The 18,834-nt window shown below is 36.6% G+C and overlaps 1 protein-coding gene and 1 long non-coding RNA gene across 5 annotated transcripts in view; one reads left to right on the top strand and one right to left on the bottom strand.

Moving 5' to 3' along the window:
• The window catches only part of LOC117199986 (uncharacterized), a 57,213-nt gene extending 41,562 nt beyond the window's left edge, over window positions 1–15,651 (bottom strand). For 2 of the 4 annotated variants that reach the window (XR_004481354.2, XR_004481357.2), the window contains exons 1-2: window positions 15,394–15,651; window positions 782–884 (exon numbers count right to left, since the gene is read on the bottom strand). This is a non-coding gene — a long non-coding RNA (uncharacterized LOC117199986). The remainder of the gene's footprint in view (window positions 1–781; window positions 885–15,393) is intronic. The other 2 variants (XR_007476453.1, XR_004481356.2) reach the window with 2 other exon arrangements.
• The window catches only part of SPEF2 (sperm flagellar 2), a 171,862-nt gene continuing 168,175 nt past the window's right edge, over window positions 15,148–18,834 (top strand). Inside the window, exon 1 of the mRNA XM_033421276.2 lies at window positions 15,148–15,276. Coding sequence (XP_033277167.2) covers window positions 15,219–15,276 — 58 coding nt within the window. The 5' untranslated portion in view covers window positions 15,148–15,218. The remainder of the gene's footprint in view (window positions 15,277–18,834) is intronic.

Below are 18,834 nucleotides of genomic sequence, written 5' to 3'. Positions count from 1 at the left end.
GGTTTAACAGAAGACAGCTAGATTCTCACATCTGCTTCCATATTCAAGCTGCTGTGACATTACATGTCATATAGTTCTGGAAAACTCCATTGTACACTCATGGGAGAATGAGAATGAAAGAGGTAAATAATGTTTTAGTATTATTAGGAAAATAATTTTGACTTTACAGACCCCTTGGAAGGGTCTCTGACAATACACTGAGAACCACTGGTTTAGAGAGAACAGATAGGAGAGAGGGGAGAAAAAGTAGGTCCACTGGTATCCTGTTCCCAGCTGTCATTCATCTTTTTACAATGTGGCAAAAGGGAAGGAGCAAGACAGAGTGAAGGAAGACTTTTCTACATTATGGGCAAAAACGCACTGTGAATTTTTTCTTTAACTTTGAAAAAGAAAGATTCTTATTTTATTCTCATTGTAAGAAAAATGAAAGAGCCTGCCTATTTTTTCAGACCAGAGTCTCGAGTAATTGAACACAATACTGAGTTAACAAGACAATTGTCAGCCACTTTGCCCTAGGAACACTTAGCAGCAACTTGGAACTTCTATAAAGCCCCTTGGAAGAGAGTTCTAAATTTTACTGAAAATATTGTAAAGAGAGGAAAGGTTTTGGGTCTTAGTGCTGAGAATTTAGTTATGAACTCATTGTGACCACACTCGAAGGAAATAATAGTAGCTAGAGAGTCATCTTTACTGTAAATGTTACACTACTACCATTACCACCACCATCACTGCTACTACTAACCATAATAATAGTGTTGTGCACTGTGTAGATGTAACTCACTGTTTCACTTTCCAGGCTCCCAGGCAGGCACTAGCGGTCCATTTGACAATGGTCTCTATATGCTGAATTTTCTATCAGGCCAAGTGTTGCCTCCCCAAGAGCCCTGGAAAAGTAGAATCCCAGAAGAGCTGGGTGTGACTCTTCCTCCAGCTTCTTCATTTTACATTAATTAAGTATTAATCAAGGTCCAGAAGAGCAAAGTGAATCACCCAAGGGACACAATATCTAGTCATTTAAATAAAAAGAACTAGAAAACAGATCTCCAGACCCTAAGTAGATAAAATATGTTTCCGTTACCTCTTTACAATTAAATAACTATAATAATAACTCACAGTCACCGAGACCTTACTATAGGCATGCACATCTCTAATTTGATCAGCTCCATTTTTAAAAACAATTTCAATTCTAACACATTATTTCTTTTCTTTTTAAAAGAACATTTCTAATTTCCAGTTTCTTGAGAAAGGCCTAGGCACATTGATTTCCAAATTTTTTATTTTCTAATATCTATATTTAAGGAAGTAAATTTTCTGGTAAATATTGTTTTAGTTACAGTCCACAATTTTTTATATGTAGTTCTTCAAGTGCTTCTCAGTTCCAAATATTTTGTAATTTGTGTTGTGATTTTGTCCCTGATGCACTGATTATATAGAAGTGTGTGCATGTGTGTGTGTGTGTGTGTACGTGTACACCTCTGGTTAATTTTCAAGTACATATTGTGTGGGGAAAGGGTTTATCTTGTTTGGATTTTTGTTTATTTTTTATCACCCAAAGTCCACAGTTTACATTAGGGTTCATTTTTTTGTGTTGTACATTGTATGAGTTTTGATAAATACATAATGTCATGTATCCACCATTACAGTATCGGAGTATTTTCACTGCCTCCAAAGTCCTCTGTGCTCCACTTATTCATCCTTCCTTCCCCCTAAACCCCTGACAACCACTGATCTTTATACTGTCTCCATAGTTTTGCCTTTTCCAGAATGTATTATTGTTGGATCATATCATGTTTTACTGCCTTTCATTTGTTTTTATGTTAGTTTTGTTTGTTTGTTTCAGTTCTAGCACCACACAGGTTGTATAAATGAAAATCTGACACATAGTATTGTCTTAAAGCTTTGGGAGTTTTTTGGTTGTTGTTGTTGTTGTTTTTTTGGATGACTTTGCCCGCATCTCCAGCTGTCTGAAAGATTAAAAAACACACAAAAACATGTAAGCTTTCTCAGCATTTCTCTGAGGTGGTGGTTGGAATCTTCTAGCCCATGAGGGAGCACTTGAGGCTACTGGCTTTATGTCAGTGGCTCAGATTCAGTTCTTCCACTTTGCAGAAGCTTTAGAACCCTAAATTTGGTTAAACCAACTTATCTCTGGGTGCTAAACTGTCAATAGATTTACAGGTTTGGAGGGGAATGCATGGTCAGATGGTACATTCACTGAGAAACAGTGAGAAGTTACAAGGATTCATATTATATAAAGGAATTCGGTCACTTGGCATACCTTTCCTGTTGTTGATAATAATTACATGATTGATGTTTTTGGCAAAAGGAAATCACCATATCAAATTTTCCATCTTTGGTCTTCTCCCTCATTAGCTATTTCCGTAATATGAGTAAGGCGTCGAGAAAAATGCCAAGTCAACATCAAATTGTAACTGGGTGAATTTTTAAACAACTAACAGCTTTTTCTCCATTGGGGTTCTTGACTTTTACCTCTCTTGCCACATCTTTCACTCTTGTATTTGTGGCTATAATGGAGGAGGAGATATATTACATCATTCATCTTTGAGTTTCTCTGCCCATTCCTTGTCAGAAGGTTCTTTTGGTTCACTTTCTGCCCCACACCCCATGCAGTCGTTCATGGTAGTTCAAAGTGGATATCAATTCTGGGAGTCCTAATATTGGGTTGGTCAAAAAATTCGTTTGGGTTTTTCCATAACATCATAAAGAAAAACCTGAAAGAATTTTTGGCCAACCCAGTATTATATTTTAATCAGAATTTGTTTGATTTTTCCCTTACGTAGCATCTTTTGACCCCAGATTTCACCCTAAAGATCAGACTTAATCTTATGTACATTTCACAAGGAATAAAAGTTTGTCTGTCCTTCCCTTTATCAGTCCCCACTTCCATTTCCAGGATTACTATCTCTTTCATGACACTCAGCTCATCTACAACTTCCTGCATCCCTTTTTCTGCTAATCTTTTTTAAGAAATTAACATAAAACTATGGTGTAAGTGGAATAAGGTATAAGATGTGATCCCTTAAGTTGCCAATGGTCTTCGGGTTAACAGAGGGCTCCTGATTTCTAAAAACTTTAAATACTCAAAGAAAAGCAGCTTTTAGAATTATATGATAGACATTGGGCTTATATTTTAACAGGCTTCTTATGTAATGTTAGTCTATTCTGTGCTTCCAAATACTCATGAATTTTCAACCTGTACTAGAAATAAGCACAGTAATTTCTTCTCTTTCCATTTTTTATGCAAGGTTTTATACACACACACATATAAATATATATGTATATGTATACACATATCAAAGAATATGGTATGGAAATTGCTAGTAGCTAGCATGAAGAGACAAAGATAGAATCCATTCTTTGGATATGACTTCCTGATACAGCATATTTTCATGTTCTACTGACAATTTATTTAAATTCATATGCAGTAGACTTATCCTCATGAACATTTTGTCAGAATAAAAATTCCACCTTGACTAACGAAATAATGTTACTTTCAAAGCAATGGAACTTAATATAATTATTGGTCTTCACATCATCACAATTTTAGCATACATTACAATCATTAATTTCCTGATGCTGTTAAAATCCTGCCTTGTCTTTGGAGACACCCTAAGTATCTTTAATAGGAATTATTTGGCAAGCCAGCAGGAATTTAATATAAGCAGAGATCCATCTGGTAGATATATCAAATTATTAATAGTACTTGGACACTGAGTTCCACTTTTCAAAAACTAATTAAGCATAAAAAATCAATTCCTTAACAAATATTGATGTGTTTTCATTATAACTTCATCACAGTTGCCTTCCTCACATCTGAGTGGTTTGGAATAAATAAAATTTTTGAAGACCTGTTATTAACTTGGTGAAATACCGTAGATGATAACTAAGTAAGAACACTGAAGTTAACCTCATGCTTCATTTAAATGTCTGGATCTATTTTGCATGCCTCCAGCCAGTCTCCTCAAACTTTTAGAGGATTTGACAGTTTAATCACATGCTTAGATCAGATATGTAAGAATATGTATGGAAATTGCTAGTAGCCAGAGCAACTACAGGCCTTACTTTGGATTGGACTTCCTGATGCAATTCAAAATAGCATGATTTAAAGCATCCAGTTTAGTAGTACAAGAATTCAGCTGTCTCCAAGGTGGCACATAATCTGAAGGCAAACTGTTTTCTCCTTGGGGATTTGAATTATTAAAGGCAATTGTCTCCTATGATGTGGAATTTTGTGGAATGCTCAGGTAAAGTTTGTGGCTCTGGTGTCTATTGATCCTATAGAAGACCTTCAAATTCTATGAAAGTTTGTAATCTTCATGTAGGCCTTAAGAATATTCCCCCCAACATTTAACCCTCTATTTATTCTTTTGAAGGATATAGAAAGATAGATAATACTCAAAAAAAAAGAAACTGGCTAAGGCTGAAAAAAGTACCCACAGATACTTTGCCTTTAACATGTACACACACACACACATACACATACACACACACACACATAAACCTCCCAACTCTCCAGCATTCCAATGTGGCAAGGTTGCAAATACCATGGAGACTGAGGATCCAGATTCAAGTGGTACCTAGGTATCAGGTTCTGGGACAGAGTTTGGCAACAATAGGTCCAATCTAAAAAGACATTCACAAGTCTATTATAACATACTGTGGGTTTTTCATAAAGTCTATTCAGTTTAAAGTACTGTTCTTCATTCTCAAATTTTCTGATCCTTCTTTTGGTGTAAAATATTCTTTCCTATGTGAAATGATGGCCAGAGAAGATATGGTGCTTGTTTTTATGTTTTTACTTGGAAAAAAAAAAAAAAAAAGAAAGAAAATTGTCAACCTGACATTGGCTTTCAACTTTGCTTTTGAAATATTACCAGCTGGTAAAATCCAAGAGTCTGGAAATCATTATCACACTTGGAGCATGGAGCACACATCCTTCCTTCATTCTTGCTAAATGAAAGGGAATTATTATTTTGGTTTTATAAACCATTCCAAAGAACTTTTTTTGTTATTGCTCTGTCCATTCAGAGAAGTTCCCTTCACAAAAAAACAAAAACAAACAAACAAAAAAAACAAGCTAAAAAGTAAATAAATAATCAAGAGGGAATGTAACTATAGTATGGTTATATCTTATTTCATGAAGTACATATATGTTTGAATTGCTGCCAAGATATCATATTTCTTTCCCTCTAATTCCATATTTCCTATAAAATTAGTATTGTGATTTCCTTTGACCTAAAAATATCACATAATTCAATAAACTTTCTTCTAGTAATCTAGGGAAATGATTATGAAATGGTAATTTTTGATAACATATTTGAAAGGTACCAATAAATAATGTGAACAGATGAAGTTTGAAAAATCAATGAGAGCTTAACTGTGTAGAACCTAATGCATCGTGATGAAAATACAGATTCATAGTGAGAAGAAAAATTAAAAGTAACTTCCTCCATGTGATTTTTGAAGTCATCAGAGAGTCAACCTAATCTATACTACCTCTATTTCTAGTTGTACTACCATGTAGTTAATCAGCCTTCAATGGCTCTTTCCTTTCAAAATAGGTGGTGAATGTATACTGTGAGGTATATTATTTTATAAATATCGATTATGTTAACTTGATTGATATTGTGTTTTTTCAGGTTTTCTATATCTTTAAAGAATATTTTATTTACTTTATTGATTAAGAGTAAATTTTCAAAGTCTCAAATATAATTTCATATACTTTTCATTTTAATTTTATATAATTTTAATTTTCCTTTAGTTCTGCCAGTTTTTGCTTCTATTATTAGTTGTGTGACAAATAGGATTATTATATATATATATTTAATTTTTATTGGACTATAGTTGATATATAATGTTTTGTTAGTTTCAGGTATACAGCAAAGTGAATCAGTTATACATATATCCACTCTTTTTTAGATTCTTTTCTCATATAGGTCATTACAGAATATTGAGTAGAGTTCCCTGTGCTATACAGTAGGTTCTTATTAGTTAGCTATTTTATATATAGTAGTGTGTATATGTCAATCCCAATCTCTCAATTTATCCTCCCCCTTTTCCCCCGTTAGCCATAAGTTTGTTTTCTACCTCTGTGACTCTATTTCTGTTTTGTAAATAAGTTCATTTGTAGCATTTTTTTAAGATTCTACATATAAGTGATATCATATGATATCTGTCTTTCTCTGTCTGACTTACTTCACTCAGTATGACAATCTCTAGGTCCATACATATTGCTGTAAATGGCACTATTTCATTCTTTTTTATGACTGAGTAATATTTCATTGTATATATTTACAACATCTTTATCCACTCCTCTGCCGATGGACATTTAGGTTGCTTCCATATCTTGGCTATTGTAAATAGGGCTGCAATGAACAGTGGGTTGAATGTATCCTTTCGAATTATGGTTTTCTCCGGATATAGGCCCAGGAGTGGGATTACTGGGTCACATGGCAGTTCTATATTTAGTTTTTTAAGAAACCTCCATACTGTTTTTCATAATGGTTGTATATATTCCCAGCAACAGTGTAGGAGGGTTCCCTTTTCTCCACACCCTCTCCAGCATTTATTGTTTGTAGATTTTTTTGATGATGGCCATTCTGACCAGAGAGAGGTGATACCTCATTGTAGTTTTGATTTGCATTTCTCTAATAATTAGTGATGTTGAGCATCTTTTCATGTGCTTTTTGGCCATCTGTATGTCTACTTTGGAGAAATGTCTATTTAGATCTTCTGCCCATTTTTCAATTGGGTTGTTTATTTTTTTGACATTGAGCTGCATGAGCTGTTTATGTATTTTGGAGATTAATCCCTTGTCAGTCGCTTCATTTGCAAATATTTTCTCCCAATCTGTGGGTTGTCGTTTAATTTTGTTTATGGTTTCTTTTGCTGTGCAAAAGCTTTTAAGTCTGATTAGGTCCTGTTTGTTTATTTCTGTTTTTATTTTAGTTACTCTAGGAGGTGGATTACAAAAAATATTGCTGTGGTATATGTCAGAGAGTGTTATGTCTATGTTTTCCTCTAAGAATTTTATAGTATCTGGCCTCACATTTAGGTATTTGGGATTATTATATATATATATTTGATTAATTAACTTTTAAAATCTTATGAAGTGTATCTCTTTAACTTTAGCAATACTCCTGTCTTGAAGTCTACTTTGTCAGAAATTGATTCCACTTTAGCTTTCTCAGGAACGATGTTAACATAATAAAGTGTTTCTCCACAATTTTACTTTTAACTTATATGTATCTCTATATTTAAAGTGCATTCCTTTTAAACAATATACATTTGGGTCTTGTTTTTTTAAAAAATCAAATTTGATGATCTATGAAATTTAATTGTTTAATTCATGTACAATGGAATTATTGATGCATTGGGGTTTAAGTCTATTATATTTCTACTTACTTTATAATTGTCCCATTTTTCCTTATTCCTTTTTCCCTCTTTTCCTACAAGCTGTTGACTTAAGTATTTGCTTAGTTTTCCTAAATTTTCTCTACCAGCTTTTTAGCTATATCATTAAAAAATTTAGTGGGTTGCTTTAGGGATTAAATATGTAACCAGAATTTATTAATGTACACCTTAATTTATATTACACAGTACCTTAAGTTATTGTTAAGAACTTTACAATAATGTAGTTCTACTTACTCCCCTCTCTTTCACTGTGCCATATTGGTGGCATATATATTTACTTCTATATAAGTTATAGACACCAAAATACATTGTTATTGTACATGCATTCGTTGATTGCCTTTAAAAAATAGTAGACAAGAAAAAAGTCTTTCATATTTATTAACCAATACATTCCCCATTTCCAGTGTTCTTCCTTCCTTCATGTAGATATGAGTTTCCATGAGGTACCATTTTCCTTAAGCCTGAAGAATTTATTTTAACATCCTTACAGTGCAGGTCTGCTTGTATCAAATTTCCTCAGCTTTTTTATCTGAAAATGTCTTCATTTTGCATTCATTGTTGAGGGATTATTTTTGCTGGATATGGAATTATGGGTTGAAGGTTTTTTCTTTCACTACTTTAAGGATAGTCTATTGTCTCCTGGTTTGCATTTCTTTAATCCCATCAGTTGTCATTTTTCTCATTGCTTTCCTCTAGTGTATGTAATATTTTTTTCTTCTCTATGTACTTTAAGATTTTCTCTTATTCTTTATCTTTATGCAATTTGACAATCTGACATTTGACAATAAGCCTTTGTGTAATATTCTTTGTGTTTTTTCTATTTGTGAAATTATATGTATATTATAATTGTATATGTATATATATTTTTAATCAACTTCAGAAAATGGCCATTGTGTGTTCAAAGATTTTTTTCTGCACCAATATCTCTTTTCTCTTCATTTGAATCTTCAGTCACACATATTAGAATTTTTGATATTTTTCCATAGGTCACTGGAGCTCTGTTTATTTTTTTTTTCAGACTTTTTACTCTTTGTGCTTAGTTTGGATAGTTTCTGGTGTCTTACTTCAAGTTCATTTATATTTTCATCTAAAGTCTCCAATCTACTGTTGGAGATCCAATACATTTCACATTTTAGAAAAAAGATTTTTCAGATGTAGAACTTCCATCTATTTTTAAAAAACTAATTTCCATTGCACTGCTTGGCTTCTGTATCTGTTCATATATTACATACATATTTTCATTTACATCCTTAAAATATTTATATTTTGTTCAGTTGTTTATTGTTTTTGCTAATTCCAACATCTGTGTCATTTCTGAGTCTGTTTCTTTTGATTTTTTTTTTCTGATTATGGGTCATATTTTTCTGCTTCTTGACTGTTTGCTTGATATCAAAGATGCTACATTGTTGAAACTCTAAAATTTGTTGTCTTCCTGTAAAGATTAAGGTTTTTTTTCCTCTGGTTGGCAGTTAATTTATTGGATAATCAACTTTATATTACTAGAATGTCTTTTTAGGCTTTGTTAACTCTTATGTTATGGTTAAAGTATCCCTACAATGAAAGACGTCTTTTCTTTCTGGGTTCTCACCCTAATTTTCAGAGTCTTTAGTGAGGTTTCTTCACTTTGGCAGGTTGAAACTCCAGTCACTTCTAGAAGTGTGAAACTTCCAGAATGTCCAATCAGCTCCCAATCCCCCTGTGTATGGGAAGGCTTGTCTTTGACCAGATCTAAGGAGACACTGAGCTAATTTCTAGAGCTACTTCTGTACATAGCTTCTTCTACTCCATTATTCTATCCCATAAATTCCAGCTGCTTCTTCAGCCTGAAACTCCAATCTCTGTTTCCTCCACCTAGTGAGACATTTTCCCTCTGTTTAGTGTCCATTTCTTCAAGTTACAGTCAGGAAATATCCCCCAGGAAGAAATCTGGGGAGACTGTGTACTATATGTCCACTGCCTGAAAACTTGCTTTATATATTTTTCTAGTTTTATAATTGATTACAGTGGATGGGAAGTATGATACTCTTAATTCCATCATGGTCATAACCAGAAGCAGAACATGGGAAGAAGCAATTCTTATGTTCACATGTCCCTTTGTGATCATCATTGTCCTAAGTACAGAGGAATGGGACCTAGCCTGTGACACAGAACAAAAACAAATTATACAACATAAATATAGGTGCTAGAATGAGTGGTACATGTTAAACATCCTGTTGGCATACATAGATTCACAATATTTACTGAGTGAGCATTTTGACAGTTGTAGGTTTGGGTCTGTGAAAATTTTTCTAGGTTCTGTATATCTGAAATTGAAAAGCAATACATGTATTCAGATATCCGAGATTCTACTGTACATTTTAGCCCGCTGGAATTGAGAGGAAAAGGTTACCAATTAGGGCTGTCAATAATAATTTCAAGAAAGAAATCTGACTTGAATGAAAGAGTAGGCTTTGGTGCAATTGGTCAGGAAGAAGAGTCAGGAATTGGTATAGTATATTGTTATTCATGATGGAATGTGTGGAATTAGAGATTCTGGAGTGTCTGGAAAGGCTGGCATGTACTTTTAAAAGGAGGTGGGGAACCACAGCAGTTTTGTAGTGTATAAGGAAGGAATAGCATGATGAAGGAAGATTAGACTGCCAGAAGTATTCAGAAATAACAGGGTAAGTCTTTATCTGAATATGGAAAATTGGAATCATAATAAAAAAAGATCCCATCAAGAGTAGAAGTATAGGGACTTCCCTGGTGGTGCAGTGGTTAAGAATTTGCCTGCCAATGCAGGGGACACGGGTTTAATCCTTGGTCCAAGAAGATCCCACATGCCATGGAGCAACCAAGCCCGTGTGCCACAACTACTGATCCTTCACTCTAGAGCCTGCAAACCATAACTACTGAGCCCGTGTGCCACAACTACTGAAGCCTGCACGCCCTAGAGCCTGTGCACCACAACTACTGAAGCTTGTGCACCTAGAGCCCATGCTCCGCAACAAGAAAAGCCACTGCAATGAGAGCCCGCAACGAAGTGTAGCTCCTGCTCGCCGCAACTAGAGGAAGCCCACACACAGCAGTGAAGACCCAACACAGCCAAAAATAAATAAATAAATGTATTTTTTAAAAAAGAGTAGAAGTATATAGGATAATGACTTTCAAGAATTACTCGATTAATCAAAACTGTAATTCTCTGGAAATTATTCATTTACAGAGAAACTACAGTGGAGTTAGTTGTCAAACCTGGTACATGTAGAGATCCAGTTTGCTCTAAAGCATATTCCATGAGAGAGATAAGGATGTGGGCCTATGTGCACAAGTGCAATGTTGCAATAAGAATAATTTGATCAGATTCAGCAAAACTAAGAGGGTTTACTGGCAATGGTTATTTTTTTTCTGGGGAAGGAAAAAGTAAGAAATGAATTCATGGCTCTAAATTTAAGATACTAAAGGTGTTTTGGTTTCTCTGAAAACTTCAATATGGGAAAATAAGAAATTAAAGCAAGAATTCTGACAAATGAACTTTGGCTTATCTCAGTCATAGAACATATGACTCACTTTTTCTCATATGGTACCAAGTTACTTGTCTTATTTTGCTTTGTTTTTAACTTGATATTGTTTCAAATCTGATTGCTCTCTTAGATTGAAAATTTAAGTGTTTGCCCGAGAAAGCACAACCCATATATAAGACAGATCATGTGGCCTGGAAAATATGACACATAAAAGAAAAGGTCATATCTGCTTCAATAGAAAAGACCTCAAGAATTTTGAAACAGAATTAAATTCTCACAGCATTATAGTTATTTGCCACAAATAATATGAACCTAAATCAATACTTGTTTGAAAATGTGTTGAGAAAGACATTAGAAGATTGCAAAACTGAGTTGTTGGACAAGTTATGGGTAGTTGGTAAGAGTTAGGTGTCTTGGATGAAAGTTGAAAGGAAAGCACTAATTCTGAGCTTTCAGAATTGAGAAGGGATTGGGATGATGGAGAGAATAGGAGGTTTTGTGAAGGTGGTAACTGATGAGCTGGACCCTGAAGGACAGGTAGAATTGGCTGAGATAGGAAGCTGCCTTTTTTGCAAAGAGAGGACATAGAGATGGGAAAAGTGGGATATAGTAAAGAAATGTGAGCAAGTTGTGCAAAGGGAATTTGTGGCTTACAGTTAAGTTTGGATTGAAGCTAGGTTGTAAAGAACCTCCAATGGGGTCTTTTTCCTCCAGGACAGTGGCTCCAAAAATGTTTCCATCCCCACCTTACCTTCACCCTCCCTACATGAAATGCCCTCTGATATTTTCTGTTCCATTGTATTCTTCACTGTTTCATTTTTAAAGAATTCTGACATGATCCACTATAGGAATTACATATTCTTTTAAGAGGTCAAAACCCACAGTCAGTAAATGCTGCTTTCATGAAATTCATGAAAGTGTCTGAGTTGAAGAGTAGAGAAGGAATATGAACTGGACTGGTTGCAGAGAGTGACTAGAGGGGAAGAGACAGGGAAATCTGGCTTGGCTGCTAATTGCGGGCACTAGGGGAAACATTTGTTGAATTAATGAATATAAAGTGAGCAAGGACATTGCAAAACATGTCGAGGAGAGGGAATGAGAGAATGATCTAAGGTGATGAGAGAGAAATGAAGAAATGCATGCAAGACATATGTAGAGGACCAAATAAGATTTTCTAAAAATCCGTCTATGTATATATACTTATGTATGTATAAATATTGAATTAGTAATAAATAAAATCAAAGCAGATTTATGAAATAAATGTCTCAAAAACTTATTGAAATATTATAAGCAAATCTAAACTACTCAAAACTAAGCCAACCAGCAGTGTAATGGAAAAATTCATATAGCCTCAGGAGAAAAGGGAAGAAATGTTTAGCATCTACCATGAGTCAGACATTAATATGTGCAATTTCTCATTTAATCCTCATAAATCTGTCAAACAAATATTGATGTCCTTGTTCTACAGACAAGGAACTGAGCCTCAGAAGTTAAGTAGTTTTTCCAAAGTCAAAAAACTAGTTAGATCAAAAGCAAACATCTAGGGCCAGGTGTGTCTGATTCCAAAGCTTGGGCTTTATTGATAGTGTAAAATTCTATTTATGAAAAAATGTTGCAATTATTTTTTAAAAGAATAAGGTATATTTCATTTCGGTACACAGCAGGACTTTTCAAGCCAACTTGTGGTCTCAAAATAACTCTTTGTAATCCATCCTGGACTATTTACAAAGAATAAATAAGGATTTATAAATAAATGACAGGTAATGTTTTAAAAAATAAATTTTTAATTTAGTTTTAAAATTGCTGTGATAGTTACGATTAAATGCAAGATCCAGATACACTAAAAATTTAATTAAAAAACAATAAGAATGCCATCTCAAGAACAGATGGGAAACTGTCCATTTCTTTAATCATCTCCTCTCCCAGCTGATTCCACATGGGGAAACAAACAAGTCACATATCATATTAATGCAAAACTCCAACATGAGCAGTGCTAGAAACCTTGCCCAGAGCTGGGATTTCAATGGAAAGACAATAGATTTAATGGTAAACTTGGAATAATAACTAAACTAGCAATTTCAAGAAAAAACACACAGTAAAATGCATGTATTTCAGTAATAGCTCAGTTTTCATTAATATTTTAATGTCAGATCACTTTCAAGTGGGATGCTTTAGGAACTGAAAAAAATTATCATGCTCTTTTTGTGAAATGAAAGACTTTGCCTTAATTTTGTAGTGTCTGTTCTTCATTTCTCTAAATTCTGTATAAAAACTTCTTTTCCAAAATACCACATTGGCAGACTGGGAGCTGGGTTCCAAAGACAAACACTACAAATAACTCTTTGAAACAAACAACAACCAAACAGCTCCTACAGATGGGCACAGAAATATTTTGCTCTGACGTGGGAATAATAGCACATAGCTATGGATTGTTTATGAGCTCAGGCATTCTCTTCTGGTGCAGTTGTGGAATTCGATGCACCCTCATCTACATCCTTCCCCAAAAGTAATTTTCTCAGCAATCTAGAAAACATTGGTTTCTATCCCCCAGGCTTTATAGACTGAAATTAAAGCTTGGAACTTCTTAATAAATGTGTAACACTAGTCTTCGGTTTAAATATACTACTGGGATGACAAGCAGCAGGAGTGTCTTGGAGGTCATTTCCAGGCAGGTATTCATCCCTTAGAAGCATTTTCAGGGATGACTTATTTCCAATGGATAAAGGTTTATTAGATATATTCCCCCAAGCTATAGAGGCTGTTTTCCGAATTTGGATAACTCTAATGTGAGACATATCAAATGCATCAGGCTCCAATTCTGTTGGCAATAAATCTCCCTCAGAATTCCCATTGTATTTAGTTATGCCTGCTGTGTTGGATGTGAGGAAACTCATGGGATAGGAGATTTCAAAGTTAAGTAAAGCCAACAGTGAAATAGTACTAAACTTTTATCCAATCAGGACACATGGATCAATTTCAGATTAATCCTAAAAGACATTTCTTCTATTAGGACATTACTGTTATTATTCTTACAGTTTAAAAGAATCATAATTTGATGTATCCAAGCTTTTAGGGGGGAAATTCCTTATATTTGTGACATACATATATATACTATTATATATGTATATAATTTTTCCCATTATTCTATCTAAACTTGTAGAAATTATTAAAGGAAAATTTTTCTTACCATTGTTAAAGACCATAAGGAGGACTTTATTCAAGGGACTACTGCAGTGAGGTTTTGCAGTAGGGGATAGAGTTTGGGCTCAATTCTGAATACAACAAGGAAAAGTGGGGATTTACAGCCAAGGAGCAGGGTTGGGTCTATGGGTGGAAAACTACTAAGAGGAAACAGCAGGGCTAAAGGCTAAACTTACTTGACAGGATTCTTGCTGAAGACAGGCCAGAATGATCAGCTATCAAGGGTGAGGAATGAGGTATTAGATCAGGTATGGGTGGGGGATTTTCACTAAACTGATCCAGCAGGATTTTTGCTAAAACTTGACAAAGGGGCCAAGGACAGAGTTCAAGGTGGGACCTCAGAGGGAAGAGGGCTCAGAGGAGGCTGACTCGGGTTTGGGCAAAGTGAGAGTCTTTCTCAAAATACAATTTAAAATATTACCTGGAAGGCAAAACTGACCAGAAAAGAAGCTCATTAAACATTCACCTCTCAAAACAATATAAAGATGTGAATTACCCTAAATGTTAGTTCTGTCACCACCACCGACAAAACTTGAATGCTTCCTGCGGGTCAGGACCTATACCAGCTCTGGGATTAGAAGGTGAATAAGACTTATTCTGTCCCTGTCTGTGTAGCCCATACAATGTAGCAATTAAAACTGGCCATTAGAGTAGGACCTTCCATAGGTTTCTTTAAGAGACAAACAGGAAGAAAAGAATTCCCTTTCAATCAAGACTCTTTCTTTCCTTTCTGCTTGTCCAAGAACCCCTTGCTCAGTCCACTAGCTTCCCTGCTTCGCCCCTCCGCACCCCACTTCTGCTAACAGCGCTCTTGAAGGTCCGCACCGCCGTCTCCCGGCCTTCGAAGCCCACTGCGCTTGCGCACATCCAGGTCTTACTCGCCAGCAGGGGGCAAGTCACGATTTTCTGTCCTCCTCGGCTGGGCTCTGGCGCCCTTCTTCTCCCAGCCTTCTCCCTTAGCCCTGGCCTGGAGACGCTTCCTTAGCAACGGGTCGCCCTTGGCAACAGGAGGACGCGGGCGGGCTGACTGGGTTTCCCGCGCGTTCCTGTCACCTGCCTGCGGTGGGAGGCGCAGGCCGAGCCATGTCGGAGATCCTGTGCCAGTGGCTCAACCGGGAGTTGAAGGTGTCCCAGACCGTGAGTGAGTGTCACAGACTGGGGAGAGCGGGCCGGGGGCGAGGGGGCCGCGGAGCCTGGAGCGCGGCGCGCTGATGGAAGGTGGCGACGGGGCAGGGGCTAGCTGCCCGCTCCGGCTCACCTCAGCCGCTGCAGGGCTTCTCCCGCCTCCGCTCTGCCGCTCAGAGGTATCCATCATCACGGTGGTCCCAATCCCGCAGGTTCTGACCTACCGTGGTGCTCAGCCATCAGAGGTTTCAGGGAGGGCTCCCTTGCTCCTTTGGAGAGAAGAATTTTCTAGACTCTATCGTCTGGCCCTGACATTGCTCCTTTCACACTCAAGCGTGGTGTAGTACTAAGCCAACGAAATATGAAGCCTGAAAGCCAGCTACCGCGCTACTAAATGTGTGCCCCGGGACAAGTTACAATACCTTCTCCTTCTTCCAGTGTGTTTCCTCCAGTATAAAACAGATCCAGTCATACTTGCCATACCTAACTGCCTCGCAGGAGAGGAGGGTGTGTGAAATGAGTTAATGCAGAATATGTTAACTTTTACAAATTTCAGCAGTCTTAGCTCAAATGTACACATTAGCTGCTTCTGACCACTTTTCACTCTTCCCAAAGCTGACCTTCTTCACTAACCTGATTCTCCCCGAGCCATGAAGTTGCCGCCCCAAGTTTCTAAATCTCACAACCACAGAGGCAGTTTTACATGTTGGCACCTTCTGTGACAGCCAAAATTCCAGAATAGCACTACCCCCCCCCCCATTCAACTTCTTTCTATTGTCTCTTAAGCAGTTCATTTTTCAGCTGGTAATGTTTTTGCTCAAAGCAAGAGGTTTTCAGACCGAATCATTTCAGTCTGTTTTTCCCAGAAGCATCCTTGCATAATGCCAACTTGCTACCAGAGGGGCAATAGTGCCAACTCAACCTTAAGTCTTAAGTCATCCACAGAATTTGCTAGATCAGTCGTGTCTCTGCAGCCACACAGTATTTGTTATCAGCGTTTAAGATCTTTAACTTTGGAGCTTCTCCAGTTGCCTTTCTTGAGGCATAAAACCCGGATTTTTTCTTTGCCAAACCACCACCAGCACATGCCCTGGGAACCGCGGTAATTTTTTTCCCCAGGATTCTATGATCATCCCATGTGTCTCTGACTGTTCCTCACCTAAAATACGATGCTGATCTCAGGGTGGCGTTTAGCATTTTTCTTTTCATATTTCTTTCTCACCATAGGAGCCAAAATGTAATAACATGCCCTTAAGATATACTCTTCTGAAGAAAAGCAGTTATAAATTGCTGAGTTTAATTTGGTTTATTTACTTGATTAATAAAAACTGCACCCTTTGCTCAAGTCCCTAAGACTCTGTTGTATATTGAAACACTTCTGAGAAAAGTAAATAAAATTCATAAGAAATATAGAAAAACAGTAGTATGCCATTCTAATTGTAATCAGTTTGGGAATTTTGGTTTTGAGAGGAGGAGGAAGAATTACTTCATTCCGTGAATATTAAAAGACTGGAGACTTTTTAAGTAAGAATTTAAATAACATAAACTATAAATGGAAAATTCCCAGTGTTTGCTTTCCCGAAGCATAACGCCAGAAGCTGTTAGCTTCTGCAGTATTCTGCATCCCATTCACTAGCAATACATATTCATTTTTTGATCCGAGTTGCTAAGAGGAGCCTAAAAAGAGAGAGACAATCCCCTAAGTAACCAAATTCCATATTGTAAAAGGCTTTTCTGACTACAGGGCACACATTCAACTGTGTTTGGAAACAAACAAGATAGGATTTGTGCACCTAAGAAGCACACTGCCAGTTGATTTCTGTCATTAGATAAGCCATCCTATGGTGTACAATGGAAGGCTTAGAATGGTTTAGAGGAACTCTTATGGAAGGACTGTTAAGTGGGTACAACCTCTGGGGAAAGTAATTGGGCAATTGCTGGATAAGGATCCTGTTAAGAGCAAGGATTTGGAGGCCAGACTGTTTAGGTTGAAATCACTTATTCACACTTCCTAGCTAGTGACCTTGGGCAATTTATTTACCTAAATTTTATGATATTCAAAATAGGGGTAATAATAATATCGCATTGAGTTGTGTCAAGACTAAATGAGATAATAAATGTAAAACATTTAGAATAGTCCCTGAGACATAGTAATGCCAAATCTTCCTTTACAGAAACTATCATACAAAAATAAAATCACCAATATGTACGGACATTTGAACAAGGATGTTTATTACTACGTGGATGGTAGGGGCAAAAAGAAGAAAAAATGGAAACAGTTTGAATACCCTTCAGTAGCAGAACACTTGGGTAGATGATGCTATGGATTGTTATGCAGCTGTTAGAACAAATGAGTTAGTTGCTATAACTTTTGACCTAAAGAATGCTCAAGTAGGGCTTCCCTGGTGGCTCACTGGTTGAGAGTCCGCCTGCCGATGCAGGGGACACGGGTTCGTGCCCCGGTCCACGAGGATCCCACATGCCACGGAGCGGCTGGGCCCGTGAGCCATGGCCACTGAGCCTGCGCGTCCGGAGCCTGTGCTCCGCAGCGGGAGAGGCCACAACGGTGAGAGGCCCGTGTACCGCAAAAAAAAAAAAAAAAAAAAGAATGCTCAAGTAAAACACAAAATTTATAGCTTATTGTAACCAGTATAATTTCATTGTTGCATGAGGATGTGTGAGAGAAAAGTGTGGAGAGGCATATACTGGGCTGTTGACATACACAGGACTCTTCATTTTGTGGTTTGTGTAAGCATAGAGAGAAGTGTGGAAGGATATAAACCAGTGTATTGGTATTGGTTACCCTGGGAAAGAAGATTGCTGGCTTTTTTTTTTGTACATCTGTGTTATTTGGCTTTTTGCTTAAATATAAAATTAAAGAAGTAGATCAAACATCACATGACAAAATAGGAGAAAAAGAGGTTTAACATTTTGGTTGAAATATAGTAAGTATCTTGAAGTATTGGAGGGTTACATAAGAGTTATTTTCTCTAATAAAGTTTATAAATGGAAGAAGAAGAAGAATAAAAGTTATCCCTTCTTGAACACTTAGGTACTTACACCAGACGCCGTGCTAAGCCTTTTACATGGGTTTTCTTTTTTAATCTTTAAAAAAGCTCTAAGAGGCATTGTCCCAGTTGTACAGATGAGTAAAAGAGGCTGAGTGAGCTTGGTAATTTGTTCAGGGTCACCCATCTAGTAGGTACTAGAACTAGAATTTGAAGCTAGATCTTTGACTAGTGCTCTTAGGCACTGTATTATATATTAGAGTGTATGCTTAAGGAATATATTTTTTAAAAAATTTACCCTCCCAAGTGTATTCATTTGAGCTCCTTTTAATGAGGATTATTGTTCATTTTGAAATCACAAGCAGTACAGAAATTCAACCCCCCAGGCATGTTGTAACTTCACAGGGCATAACCTAATTCCTAGATGCTTAAATGGCAAAGGTGGATTTATTGATGTTTTTAAAAAGTGGTTCAGTCCATATGTTGCTTGCTGGGACAGAGAAAACAGAATGAGAATGCCAAGTGAATGCATTGCTGTCATTGGAGAGGTAGCTAAAGCCGATTGA

Source organism: Orcinus orca, chromosome 3 (genome assembly GCF_937001465.1).
Source record: "Orcinus orca chromosome 3, mOrcOrc1.1, whole genome shotgun sequence".
In the NCBI taxonomy this organism is placed as follows: domain Eukaryota; kingdom Metazoa; phylum Chordata; class Mammalia; order Artiodactyla; family Delphinidae; genus Orcinus; species Orcinus orca.
This window is presented reverse-complemented; position numbering and strand designations above follow the sequence as displayed.